General features: G+C 41.6%; 1 protein-coding gene across 3 annotated transcripts in view; it reads left to right on the forward strand.

The window, feature by feature from the left end:
* Positions 1-13,838, forward strand: part of LOC112257534 (nipped-B-like protein B) — a 70,031-nt gene that overhangs the window by 3,802 nt on the left and 52,391 nt on the right. For 2 of the 3 annotated variants that reach the window (XM_042326662.1, XM_042326663.1), the window contains exons 2-4: positions 5,938-6,087; positions 10,188-10,353; positions 10,477-10,577. In XM_042326662.1, coding sequence (XP_042182596.1) covers positions 5,938-6,087; positions 10,188-10,353; positions 10,477-10,577 — 417 coding nt within the window. Of the gene's footprint in view, positions 1-39; positions 406-5,937; positions 6,088-10,187; positions 10,354-10,476; positions 10,578-13,838 lie in introns of those variants that run through there. The other variant, XM_024431175.1, reaches the window with a different exon arrangement.

Here is a 13,838-nt window from a genome sequence, read left to right on the forward strand (position 1 = left end):
GTTGGTTTGGCGCCGGTGGAGGGAGTTATTCCTGCAGCAGTTCTTCCGGTCGGCATTTTGTTCTGCGAGAGAAGGGGGATAGTCTGAGTGGATCCCTTTTATCACCGCGTCAATAGCGTTCCTGTTTTTCACATTGGATTGTTTTCCGAAACCAGTCGGAATTTGCACTCACTTTCTGCTGGGGTAGGGAAACCGGTGCAAGTACCGGTTATGGGAACGTTTGCCCCCTTTAAGCATAGATGTTTGCAGTGAGAAGGAAGACGAACGAACCCTCCCGACCCGGATTATTGTTGTTATATTATTACTGGTACTCGGAGGAGCTGTTAGAGCGATAGAACGGAGAGGGAGCTAGAGACACGGTTCGAACCACTTTGCAACCATTTCTTTTTATCAACACATCCAGAGGTAAATATGATTGTATAAAATAGATTTAGCAGCACCATCACCAAACAATTCCGATCGGCTACACGGGTGTTGTTAATATTCAGTGAACCAGGTTAGATGCTATGGAATGCACCGATAGGTCATTTCTCCCTTTATTTTGCTTATTGCCTTGTATCCGCTCATAGGCGTCAGGTCGGGGTTACGCTTCCTCAGGCAAGTCCGAGGTTCAGTTAGCAAGCTAATAGGCCGACGTAGGCCATTGAGACGGTGAAAATAAAATCCTTATCTGCACGAACAATCATGATAACAAACCAAAAGGGATGGCCTTACCGTGGCTAAGGAACGACTGTGTGGGCGAGTCAAAGCAAGCATGGTTTCGGTTGCAGCCTCGGTAGTTAGCTAACGTTAGCTAGCTACAGCTAACTTTTGTTAGCTATCTAGCGAGGTTTGGAATATTATAGCTAGCTAGGTGCGTAACCCAACGAGGTAGTTGTTAGCTATTTAGACAAAACTAACAAATGCAACTACACGATTTTCTCATTAGTTTAATGTTTGCTGACGTTTATGGTGGAGCCAGATGTGCTGAGAAATAGGCGTTTAGCTAGTTATCTAGTGACTAATGCTACACACTAGCTAGTGCTAGGAGATTTTTTGCAAAGATGGCAACTAAACTGGTTGAAACGTTTGCCTAACAAGACGGGCAAGCTTCCTTTTCAGTTTAGAGGCTACCAAATTGTACACATTCAGCATAATTTACATTCACTTATACAATTATAGATGCAGCTTTATTTACCAAGTCATCTAGTTACAATTTATCAAATGGAATCATCACATACACCACAGATATTTAACATGTCTTGTCTCGTTGATAACATGTTAAATATACCTATAGCCATTCCCTCTGCACTGGATTGGTTACTTCAAACAAAGTTGATGAATTTGTTTCCATGGAAATTAGCAACATATCAATGTAGATATTAATCTAACTTAATAAAGAATATACATATAGGTACATTGCTTGCAAATCTTGGAACGATCTTCAGGAAAAAGGATGTGCAACACTGGGTTCTTGTAAACACTAAGTTTGATGATAGTAGATGATAAGAAAGTTGCTGAAATACGTTGGACCCTAATTGGTTTTGGGCTGTGCAATTAGTAACCTACTGGCTACTGTATCCGATTAATGTTACTGTGTTGCCAGAGAGGGAGAGAGACAGATGTGCTGCTATGTTGTCAACCCGAGCAGCAGAGTGTAAAATCAAGAGTCTATCCGTAATCATGAATCCTGCTTGCCTTCAAACGGTTCTCAACCATCTGGGTGATCAAAGGCATGTCATATTGATCATGGCATCCAAGTATAGCTAGATGAGCTAACTATAACTATGTACCTAGCTGATGTTACTCAAGGAGTGAGTCTCAGTTGCTAACAATGGTTAGCATCCTGGCTAGCAAATTATGCTTAGAAGGCCCTCACTGGATCAATCCCAATACCCCCCCCACTTAGCCCTCCCCCTCATTTGAGTGCCCCTTGTTAGGGGAGTGTCCCTCAAATAGAGCAACTAGTGGTAGGGAGAGATAAATAATCCTATGGCATGAGACATCACTCACCAACAGCAGAATCCACCAAAGGATAGCCTACCACACAGTTCATTGACGAGAAGCTTTGTGTTTTTCACAATGCCTGTACTGGCGGCAGTAATAGCTTAATTTATATTTCTCATGCAGCAAATACGTACTTAACATATGAGAACTGCAAAACAACAATGTGCCAGTAAAGTACCCATGCTCTGGCTGTAGTTCAATGTAGAATAGTACTGAAGCAGCAGGATTAAGGACACTATTGGTCACACAAGGTCCAACCAAAATGTTACTTCTGCTTTTAACACAACCCCTCCAAAAGGCACACATGCATACACATATACTGTTTTTTTGTAGTGGTGCGGGGGGCTGCCACACTGGGCGCTTGTTCTTATGGGGGTTAAGTGCCTTGCTCAAGGGCACAACAGCAGACAATGGTATCTTGGATTTGATACCAGCTACTCTCTGGTTAATTAACAGCTCACTTCCCACCAATTCTTCCATTTGGACCCGGGATTCAAACTGGCAACCCTCCAATTGCTGGCACACCTCTCTAACCTTTAGGCTACCTGACGCTCCTTTCCATAATAGCTGGTTGACATATAACGGTCAAATTTCCTTCACGCTGTCATTTTCTGCAATTTCTTGGCAATTAATGTTGAGTTAATTAGCTACGTTACTTCAGCTGCAATTGCATGACAAATAACTTCAATCTAACGTTACTACTACAATAAAGAACAATGACACATCAGATTTTTTATTTTTATGAACAGCAAGGCAAGCTTACAAAATGGTTTATTAAATTTGCAGTAAAGTTCAATGCTTATCCACTGGTTTTCACAAGATTACAGGTTGGTTTGCTCAGTCCCTAAAGCATTAATCAACACGAATTACAATTCATACAAATGGCAAATGCCCATATAGCAAGCTAAATGTATAACTAGCTGGCTAATGTTAGTTGGTCAGATATCTTTTGAAATGGAAATGTACTTTTATTCTTTACTTCACACTTAACATGTAAGCATTTCACTCTAGTAGAATCCATCAGAACTAACTAACCTGCTCCGGGGCATGCTAACTCCACTTACCCTGAATGAAATGACTGAGCCACGAGTTGAGGACCAATGAAATCAGATCCCTCTTGTGTCATCATCCTGTTAATTTGAGGAGGAAAACTGATTAAATATTTAATTAATCAAGCGTTTCTGTGTGTGCAAAAATTGTAATGTTAAAATATATCACATGACAAATTTTGGAATGACAATGCATTTTAAACTTCACGCACAGTAACACTTTTGTATGACGTAATACAATTATTTTATCGATAGGAGTGGGGAAAAAGGTGGTTGTGCATTGATAAGCACACCAAAGTTGGAATTAATGATAAGTAATAAAATGAAGACGGCACTTCTAAAAGCCTATTTCACACCATAGCCTGCTGAATTTTCAAGATAACTTTTCTTTCATTTTGATTTCGGAACAAATTAAAATGTGACACTGACTCGCCCATTGATATTTCACCATTGTCTCAATGAAGAGTTCGGCGTTTGACAAGCCATGTGCCACATGCACGCACAGTTACAGGCATATATCCACCATCGTAGTACGGTTGAAGCCTGAGCTGGAATGTGAAGCTAACTGAAGCTGGTTAGCTTTGGAAAACCCTGAGTAGATCTAGCTTGCCTTGTACGAAACCCCTCTGGTATGACATCAACCCATACTTTGGTTTAGTTTACCTGGCCACTGTTTCAATTGCTAACTTTAGCATTTATGTCACAAATCAAATGCAAGTCTATATTAAAATGTTCACTCCTCATGTCCAAATCATCTTAAAGTATCGAAAAATTGATTGTGGAATGCAATGAATTGCAAAAATGCTAACCTAGGTACCATTGACTTGAATTGGATTTGTGCCACAAATGCAAAAAAAGTTTGCATTTAAAACACTGGCCAAGTAAACAAGCAACCCATGGGGGGGGTGTTTTTTATATCACCTAATAACAAGAACTGCACCATTTAGAGATCAGAAACTCGTTGTTGAAGTGGGGGGTCCGTGGATGACTTTTGACCACCTCTTTGGATTCCTCATGTCTTGCTCATTGTTTTAAAAAGTTTGGTAATGCTTCCGGAATGCTTATCTGTTTCAAACAGAAACAATTTCAGAACAATCTGAGATGGTGGGTGTCATTGCATGCTGAAATTAAATGGAACGACCCAGCAACTCTCCAGGGTTGGGTCACAGAGTTCAATGGAGTTTTGGGAATCGCTCAATAGAAAGCCTGCATCTCGATTCGCTTGGAGGACCAAATAGTGGGCTGAAAGGGCACTACACCTCGCTGAAAGTTGAATTGGAATAACACTACGACACGCAGGATCATGCTAAAGGGGGGTATTGAGATTGAGCCACTATCTCATGTTAGGCATAAAAGAAATACCAAATAGTTCTGTAGCTAGAGCTAGTTGGCTAATAAAGGTTGCGTGCACATGTTAGCTAAATTAACAACCTCATTATTAACCATGTTTATTGAGTAGCGTATGCAAATGATGGCAATGTTCACCCGTCTGTTACGCTGCCGCGTATTTACAGGGAAGAGGACTAGTTTGACTTGCTTTTGCTAGTTAAATAGCCAGTGTAGCTACTTTTTCAATGTTATTTAATTCAGCTAGTACATTAGCTTCTTCTTGCATAACTAAGCTAAATGGCCCATTATCTGTGGAAAATGTTGTGGCTATCCCATATGACTGAATTAGTTTACCGTGTTGGATTGTCATTGACCAACACATTTTAGCCTACTCATACAAGCTGCAGGTCTGCTATATTCATGGAAAATGTACTTGTATTAACATATCTATCAAAGTACAATGGCAATGCCTGAATGTTACTGCTTGAATGATGGTTATTGACCGGAAAGAAACACCTTAAAGTAATAGTATAGCTATAGTAGCTACCTGCAAATGCAGTTAGGGAGCAATTCAAGGAAAGTGTTTTCAAGAAGACCCTGCTGCTCCAGAGGAATTGCCTTCTTTCTTTCAACCAGATAATCCTTTGTGCTGCTTGCTCGCCCACCCTCTTACCCAACTAGCACAGCCCCAGAGTGACCATAAGCATTTGGGTCCAGAAAGGGGTGGCAGTTTTCATTTAAGCACGCATGGGCACACACCTCTTTCTAGGATTGTCAAGGAACTACCCCAGTAACCACTGATAACGGAGCTGTACCATGTCACGTCATCTAGGCCTATTGCTATGTGTTGCCGATCCTTGTCTCTACTGTCAATCTCGTGTTGATGATGCTATAGTGGGATAATTACTCCCCTGGTTGTCTTCTCCTCTGAAAGTGGCTTCAAAGAAAATAGTAGTGAATGATAATGAGGTGTTCAGTCCAAATGCAAAAGGTTTGGGAAAATTCTTTAAATGCACTGCAGTTCAGTCCTGATGAAAAATGGGTTGCTTTGATGACACCCCTGAAACTTTTCAGGGCAAGCACCACCAGTACTATGCACATGCATGTCTGCAAAAGTGTTGTACTAATAGTGTGTTTGCTCTGCCATTCATCGACCACTTTCCCCATGTGTACAAAAAGTAGCCTTTTTTTTACTCAGTTTCACTACTCTTTACTCTGTGAAATCACCTCAGCCCTGGCTGAATTATAGTGTCTAATTAATGTAAACCCATTTGTTCATCTCTGTCTACTGATGAATCTTGCTCCTCTTGATTCTGTTTTTGCCAAGACGTTGGTTTAAAGGGATAGTTCTGGATTACTTTCTCTGAGTCCGACAAACTCCTGGATACCATTTATATGTGTCTGTGTCCAGAATGAAGGAAGTTAAGAGGTAGTTTAGTGTGCCAATGCTAACTATCCCTTTAACATGCTCTAGCACCTCTGAGGACAGTGTTGCATATTGAGGAGCGTTGTGTGATATTGTGAATAGGGCATTGCCGGTGGCTGTTCTAATGAAGTCCTCTCTGTTCTGCAGCGGTCGGGAGATGTGAGGAACAGTTGGAGGGCAACGACATTGAGCAACCTGTGCATCGACACGACCCCCACACCCCTATCTTCAGCATGAATGGGGATATGCCTCATGTTCCCATCACTACTCTTGCTGGGATCGCTAGCCTTACTGACTGTAAGTATTACACTGCCACTCACACATTAACTGATATACAGTGCATTCGGAAAGTTAACTGATTTCCTTATATGAACTCAGTAAAATCTTGGAAATTGTTGCATGTTGTGTTTATTTTTGTTCAGTATATTATGAAAGGTACAGTGCATTCGGAAAGTATTCAGACTTTCAGTATTCCACATTTGGTTACGTTACATCCTTCTCCTGAAATGGATTACGTGTGTGTGTCCCATCAATCTACACACAATACCCCATAATGACAAAGCAAAAACAGGTCTTCAGAAATCTTTGCAAATGTATAGATAATAAACTGAAATATCACATTTACATAAGTATTCAGACCCTTTACTCAGTACTTTGTTGAAGCACCTTTGGTAGCGTTTACAGCCTTGAGTCTTTTTGGGTATGACGCTACATGCTTAGCACACCTGTATTTGGGGAGTTTCTCCCATTCTTCTTTGCAGATCCTCTCAAGCTCTGTCAAGTTGGATGGGGAGCGTCGCTGCACAGCTATTTTCAGGTCACTCCAGAGATGTTTGATTGGGTTCAAGTCTGGGCTCTGGCTGGGCCACTCAAGGACATTCAGAGACTTGTCCCGAAACCACTCCTGCGTTGTCTTGGTTGTGTGCTTAAGGTTGTTTTCCTGTTGTAAAGTGTACCTTCGCCCCAGTCTGAGGTCGGGAGCACTCTGGAGCAGGTTTTCATCAAGGATCTCTCTGTACTTTTCTCTGTTCATCTTTCCCTCGACCTTGACTAGTCTCCCAGACCCTGCCGCTGAAAAACATCCCCACAGCATGATGCTGCCACCACCATACTTCACTGTAGGGATGGTGCCAGGTTTCCTCCAGACGTGACGATTGGCATTTAGGACAAAGTTTTTCATGGTCTGAGAGTCCTTGAGGTGCCTTTTGGCAAACTCCAAGTGGGGTGTCATGTGCCTTTTACTGAGGAGTGACTTCCGTCTTGCCACTCTACCATAACGCCCTGATTGGTGGAGTGCTGCAAAGATGGTGGTCCTTCTGGAAGGTTCTCCCATCTCCACAGAGGAACCCTGGAGCTCTGTCAGAGTGACCATCAGGTTCTTGATCACCTCCCTGACCAAGGCCCTTCTCCCCCGATTGCTCACTGTGGCCGGGTGGCCAGCTCTAGGAAGAGTCTTGGTGGTTCCAAACTTTTTCCATTTAAGAATGATGGAGGCCACTGTATTCTTGGGGATCTTCAATGCTGCAGACATTTTTTTGGTACCCTTTCTCAGATCTGTGCCTCGATAAAATCCTGTCTTGGAGCTCTACGGACAATTCCTTCAACCTCATGGCTTGGTTTTTTCAATTACATGCACTGTCAACTGTGGGACCTTATAGACTGGTGTGTGCCTTTCCAAATGATGTCCAATCAATTGAATTGGAAACATCTCTCAGATGATCAATGGAACCAGGATTTACCTGAGCTCAATTTCGAGTCTCATATTTGCAAACATTGCTAAACCTGTTTTCGCTTTGTCATTATGGGTTATTTTGTGTAGATTGATGAGGGGAAAAAATATTTAATCCATTTTAGAATAAGGCAGCCACGTAACAACATTTGGAAAAGGGGGAACGGGTCTGAATATTTTCCAAATCAATGCAGCTAAATTTTTAACAAAGGCTCTACTTACGGGTACCTCGAAAGCAAGTGAAAAGATGTTAGCAGGGCCAGGCTATTTTTCAGGACTGCGTCTACTGACATTTAGACCAGCTGCAAGCTTTGATGGTACATTGGTAAAGTACATTAGTCGTGGTATCAGACTATACCACGGGCATGACAAAATATTTATTTTTACTGCTCTAATTACGTTCGTATCTAGTTTATAATAGCAATAAGGCTCCTCTGGGGTTTGTGACATATGGGCAATATACCATGGCTATGGGGTGTGTCCAGACTCAGCTTGCGTCATGCCTAAGAACAGGTCTTAGCTGTGGTATATTGGCCATATACCACATCTCAGGCCTTATTGTATAGCATGGCTTACACTACTTCAAAGGTAAAAACTAAGACATATTTATCTACAACCTTATGAGGCTAAACATAGTCAGGTTTCAGGGGAGATCTATTGACAGCATGGGAGTCAATTCAACCATTCTAGGAATATTTATATTGTTGTCAGAATTACACGGACAATGATGAATAGCTGGGAATCCCAGTTTTCCAACAGTCAGATTTTTCTTATCTACCAATATTGAGCATTTGAGAGGAGGTTTTACAAATGTATTTATCAGTGGTTAATTAACGCATCCATTCATCAATTCACAATTCTGACATGACAATGACATTAATAGATGCTAAACGGTAGGCTGTCATTGTAAATAAGAATTTGTTCTGAACTGACTTGCCGAGTTAAATAAAGAATAATGGTTAAATAGGCCTACCAAGAAAACTAGTCAGGCTACATGATATGTTTTTCGTTGGCTATCTATTGTAGTTAGTCTGTCTATCATTATTTTATAGGCTAGGCTACCTGTTTCTACAGTGTCTCTCTTTCTCCTAGGCCTGGGCACGAACGCAGATTCACGACTTTTCTGGGGTTTTCATGATCATGCGAACTCGAAAAATAAGCTAGAACTGGGAAAATAACTCCTTACTGTCACAGAATATCAATATATGGACTCGTGGCTTTGCTTTTTGTGATCTTTTTATTTTTTTACTTGTCCATTCAAACAATTTTAAAATTATATATTTTTTGTCTGACTTTAAAAAAATTAAAAATTTTTTTACTTGTCCCGCCCTGTATAGTTTGCAAAGTTATAGAATATACAAAGCTGTTTTCCAAATGTATACAATTCTCTACAAAAAAGTCAGGACCATTTTGCTTGCTTTATGGTCAGTGCTGCCAGCCGCAAAGTTCATTTCTTGGTATTTAGATCATTAATTTACCAAGTTGGCAAGATTGAATTTAGCTTGTTTTTATTGCACTTTTGTTTCCTGTTGTAATAAAACATGAATGTTCTCTTCATGAATATTGCCGTCTTGATATTTAGGACACTATTATTGATGGTACTTTTCAATAGCCTTTGCTTTAGAGTGACATGGGTAGTGTAATGTGATGTATAGTGCCGATAGATAGTATCCACCTGTGCACATTTTGTTGCCTTAGTGCTTGGACTTTCAATGCAATAAATTACACCGTGGCTAAGTGTCAAAGTCTGGATGGCAATTTCTCTTGACTACAATTCCAGGCAAATGTTCTGTGCTAGTTATCCAATTGCTTAGGTAGCTTGAATACAAATATGATCTCTGACAAAGAGCCATGAGGCTGAAACATTGGCACAAAATAAACAAGTGACTTTGCAAGTACTGTGTGTGAGAACATCTTTTCTTTTAATTATTCTTTGATGTTTCCTATCCACCTGCTAAGCAATCCCAAGAAGTGCATTTCAGTTTTACAGGGGTTGCATTAGAGTTCAGAAATCTGCATTTTCAAAAGGCTGACCGCCATAAAAAAATATATAAAATGTCCATTTGTGAATTCTCATCCGTGTGAGATGCAACTTTTAGATCTGCGTTTAAAAAAGCAGCAATATATTTCTTAGGTGTTTTTATTAAAAAAAACATGCATGGGAAAACGTTGAATTCTGCATTAACGCAACCCCTGCTTGTAGGTTATTGTTCTGCCAAAAGGTGCATTTCTCTCCAGGTGTTAGGTCTTTAGCAGACGGAAGCAGGATTTCCTCTATTGTTCATGCTTAAAACCTATGGGTTGTTTTATGCAGTGATGTGTAGTGTTGGATTTACCCCTAACCTAATACTTTAACCTAAACAATATCGGGGAGTAGCTGGGATGTTGATCCATCCATGCACTATTTTTCCCATCTCAGGTGTTTTATTAGTCACCCAGACAGCTATCAGGCTAAAGCGCATATCAGAGTCCAAAATTCGCCACATTCAAATCAATAGGAGCTGCGTACGTGGAGCGGCATTGGTTGGGAATTTTAGGGGGTTGCGCGACGGGGGCTGTACACGGATGGTGGTCTCTAAGCTGCGTAGCTATATCACAATGTGGGGCTGTACCATCTCAGCTCCGGCCTTTGAATTATGCGTAACCGGTCTGCTCTTCCTCTTTGCAGTGTTAAACCAGCTGCCCCTGCCATCCCCTCTCCCCGCCACCACCACTAAGAGTCTGCTGTTCAATGGGAGGATTGCGGAGGAAGTCAACTGTCTGCTGGCCTGCCGGGATGAGAACCTGGTGTCCCAGCTGGCTCATAGCCTCAACCAGGTTTCCACAGAGCACATGTGAGTACCCTCATCACCGCGCACCTTTCAACGCTAGGGGTCACAACCGCTGATAAGAGTGGGAGCTGTTGTCTCTTATTATGAGCCACAGTTGCATTAGTTGATTTCCCCCCTCCATTGCAGAGAGCTGAAGGACAACCTGGGCAGTGATGACCCGGAGGGAGACGTGCCTGTGCTGCTGCAGACAGTGCTGTCTAGGAACCCCAACATCTTCAGGGAGAAAAGTAAGTTAGCCCAATACTGGGTTCAGGATGATAAGGAGAGAGTGCCTCTGACTCTGCATTGGAGCACAGTGTATGGCCTAACACAGCGCTGACTGTGTCTCTGCCTCTTAGGGCCTTGATTTGTTGTCCTCAGTAACATTTTCTGGGTCGAATGTGTTTTGTGAGTCAAAACTGCTTCTTGAGGTGTTGCAAGGCAAGCTTTGCTGTCTTTATCATTTTTAGAGTTGGCGCTGTACTTGTAGCTTGAAGAGAGTTTGTAGTGGATTTAGTTGGCATCTTGATTGCCTTGAGTATACTTGATAGACATTTAATTGCTTTGTGAAATATAGCACTGTTGGGCAGTAGGGTTGGACGATGTCAACCTTTAACCTATCGTGATTATGTACTCATAAAGCATTGTGATATATGGTGGTATGGCCCCTTATTGGCCAACCAAAATGTATATAAAATATAAAAGAAACATCTGCTAAAACCACCATTGGGCTAATAGCACGAAATCGGATGGTACTATTTAGGGCTGGGAATTGCCAGGGACCTCACTATACGATTTTGTCATGATACTTAGGTGCCGATATGTATTGCAATTGTCACGATTCTAAACTCAGCAAAAAAAGAAACATCCCTTTTTCAGGACCCTGTCTTTCAAAGATAATTCGTAAAAATCCAAATAACTTCATAGATCTTCATTGTAAAGGGTTTAAACACTGTTTCCCATGCTTGTTCAATGAACCATAAACAATTAATGAACATGCACCTGTGGAACGGTTGTTAAAGACACTAACAGTTTACAGACAGTAGGCAATTAAGGTCACAGTTATGAAAGCTTAGGACACTAAAGAGGCCTTTCTACTGACTCTGAAAAACACCAAAAGCCCAGGGTCCCTGCTCATCTGCATGAACGTGCCTTAGGCATGCTGCAAGGAGGCATGAGGACTGCAGATGTGGTCAGGGCAAAAAATTGCAATGTCCGTACAGTGAGACGCCTAAGACAGCGCTACAGGGAGGCAGGAAGACAGCTGATCGTCCTCGCAGTGGCAGACCACATGTAACAATACCTGCACAGGATTGGTACATCCGAACATCACACCTGCGGGACAGGTACAGGATGGCAACAACAACTACCCGAGTTACACTAGGAACGCACAATCCATCAGTGCTCAGACTGTCCGCAATAGGCTGAGAGAGGCTGGAAGGGGGCTTGTAGCCTTACCAGACATCACTGACAACAACGTCACCTATGGACACAAACCCACCGTTGCTGGACCAGACAGGACTGGCAAAAAGTTCTCACTGATGAGTCGCGGTTTTGCCTCACTGGGAATGGTGGTCGGATTCACGTTTATCGTCGACGGAATGAGCGTTACACCAAGGCCTGTACTCTGGAGTGGGATTGATTTGGAGGTGGAGGGTCCATCATGGTCTGGGGCGGTGTGTCACATCATCACCGCTGTGAGTTACAGGGAAGACATCCTCTTCCCTCATGTGGTATCCTTCCTGCAGGCTCATCCTGACATGACCCTCCAGCATGACAATGCCACCAGCCATACTGCTCATTCTGTGAGTGATTCCCTACAAGACAGGAATGTCAGTGTTCTGCCATGGCTAGCGAAGAGCCTGGATCTCAATCCCATTGAGCACATCTGGGACCTGTTGGATCGGAGGATGAGGGCTAGGACCATTCCCCCCAGAAATGCCTGGGAACTTGCAGGTGCCTTGGTGGAAGAGTGGGGTAACATCTCACAGCAAGGACAGGCAAATCTGGTGCAGTCCACGAGGAGGAGATGCACTGCAGTGCTTAATGCAGCTGGTGGCCACACCAGATACTGACTTACTTTTGATTTTGACCCCCCTTTTTGTTCAGGGACACATTATTCAATTTCTGTTCGTCACATGTCTGTGGAACTTGTTTAGTTTATGTCTCAGTTGTTGAATCTTATGTTCATACAAATATTTACACATGTTAAGTTTGCTGAAAATAAACGCAGTTGACAGTAAAAGGACGTTTATTTTTTTGCTGAGTTTATATGTATTGCGGTTTTATAGTAATTTGATGTTCCAAACATTGCTAATGATATGTCTGCTGCAGAGACACGAGAGAGCATGAGAAAATTAGTTTTGATCAATCATTGAATTGAAAGTCCTGAAAACATGTTGGCTCACTATTTAGAAAGAAGATGGAGAAAAATCTATAGGATGAAAAATACTGGAGTTTCAGTGCAGGTACAGCCAACTAGCACTAGCTAATGTTAAAGTAAAACCATATATATATATATAAATAATAATATACACTTTTTTCCCCCTTCAGTATCAATATATAATATATATATATATATTTATATATTTTTTTTACCTCTATCACTACAACAACTGGAAGAATCATGATGAAAGATAATGTTGTTGAAAGCCTAGGCAGAGCAAAGTAACAGTCAACAAACAGTACAGTAGTGAGTTAGGTTTTATATCTACCGTCTTAAGATCTAGATGATGGCTTCATTTGCCTCATCCTCCTGTCTTAAGGGTGTGTAGCATAAATGTAATCAAATTTAACATATGGATTTGCATTAGTATATGAATTAAAAGTCCCAATGCAAAGTTACCTCACTTTTCATTTATCGAGTTATGACATAAAACTGTAAAGAATTCCGAAGACATGTCGGAAAATGTTTTTCCGAGGTCTGGTGTAATATGGAGGACCCGACAAGCCACCCTATTCCCTATAACGTAAACTCCAACAGCAATAACTTCAAATTAAACCAATTTTCATTCAAGTTACCATCAAATACTTGAATTTATTGTAACAAATCAATTTGCAAGTTTGCTAGCCAACCAAATTTAGTCCTAGTAGTCTGCTAACGTTAGCCCTACTAGCCTGCTAACGTAGCCCTACTAGCCTGAGTCAGCCAGTTGCTATCAACACCTAGTTTACAGCTACATTCAAGTAAACTAATGTTTTGTAAAAACATAACGTCATCTAACCAGTTATCAAAGATTATTAGCTGGCTAAGTGCATATAGCTATTTAGCTAACTAGCTATTAGCCTATCCAGCCAAGCCTGCTAACAACTGTAGACCAGATTGAACACAACACAAACTAAACGGCAGATCAAAAGCAAAGAGAGAGCAGAGACTTAGAGATTGATGTCTGGAGCCCAATCGAAGGTAAAACCTTTAAAATAGTGCAGGCTGAGTTGGCTACCAAAGCGAGGGGAGGCTGGCGCTTCACCGGGCCGGGGGAGAGTCAGTGAGGGAAATCATATAGCTA

Source organism: Oncorhynchus tshawytscha, linkage group LG09 (assembly GCF_018296145.1).
Source record: "Oncorhynchus tshawytscha isolate Ot180627B linkage group LG09, Otsh_v2.0, whole genome shotgun sequence".
Lineage (NCBI taxonomy): Eukaryota > Metazoa > Chordata > Actinopteri > Salmoniformes > Salmonidae > Oncorhynchus > Oncorhynchus tshawytscha.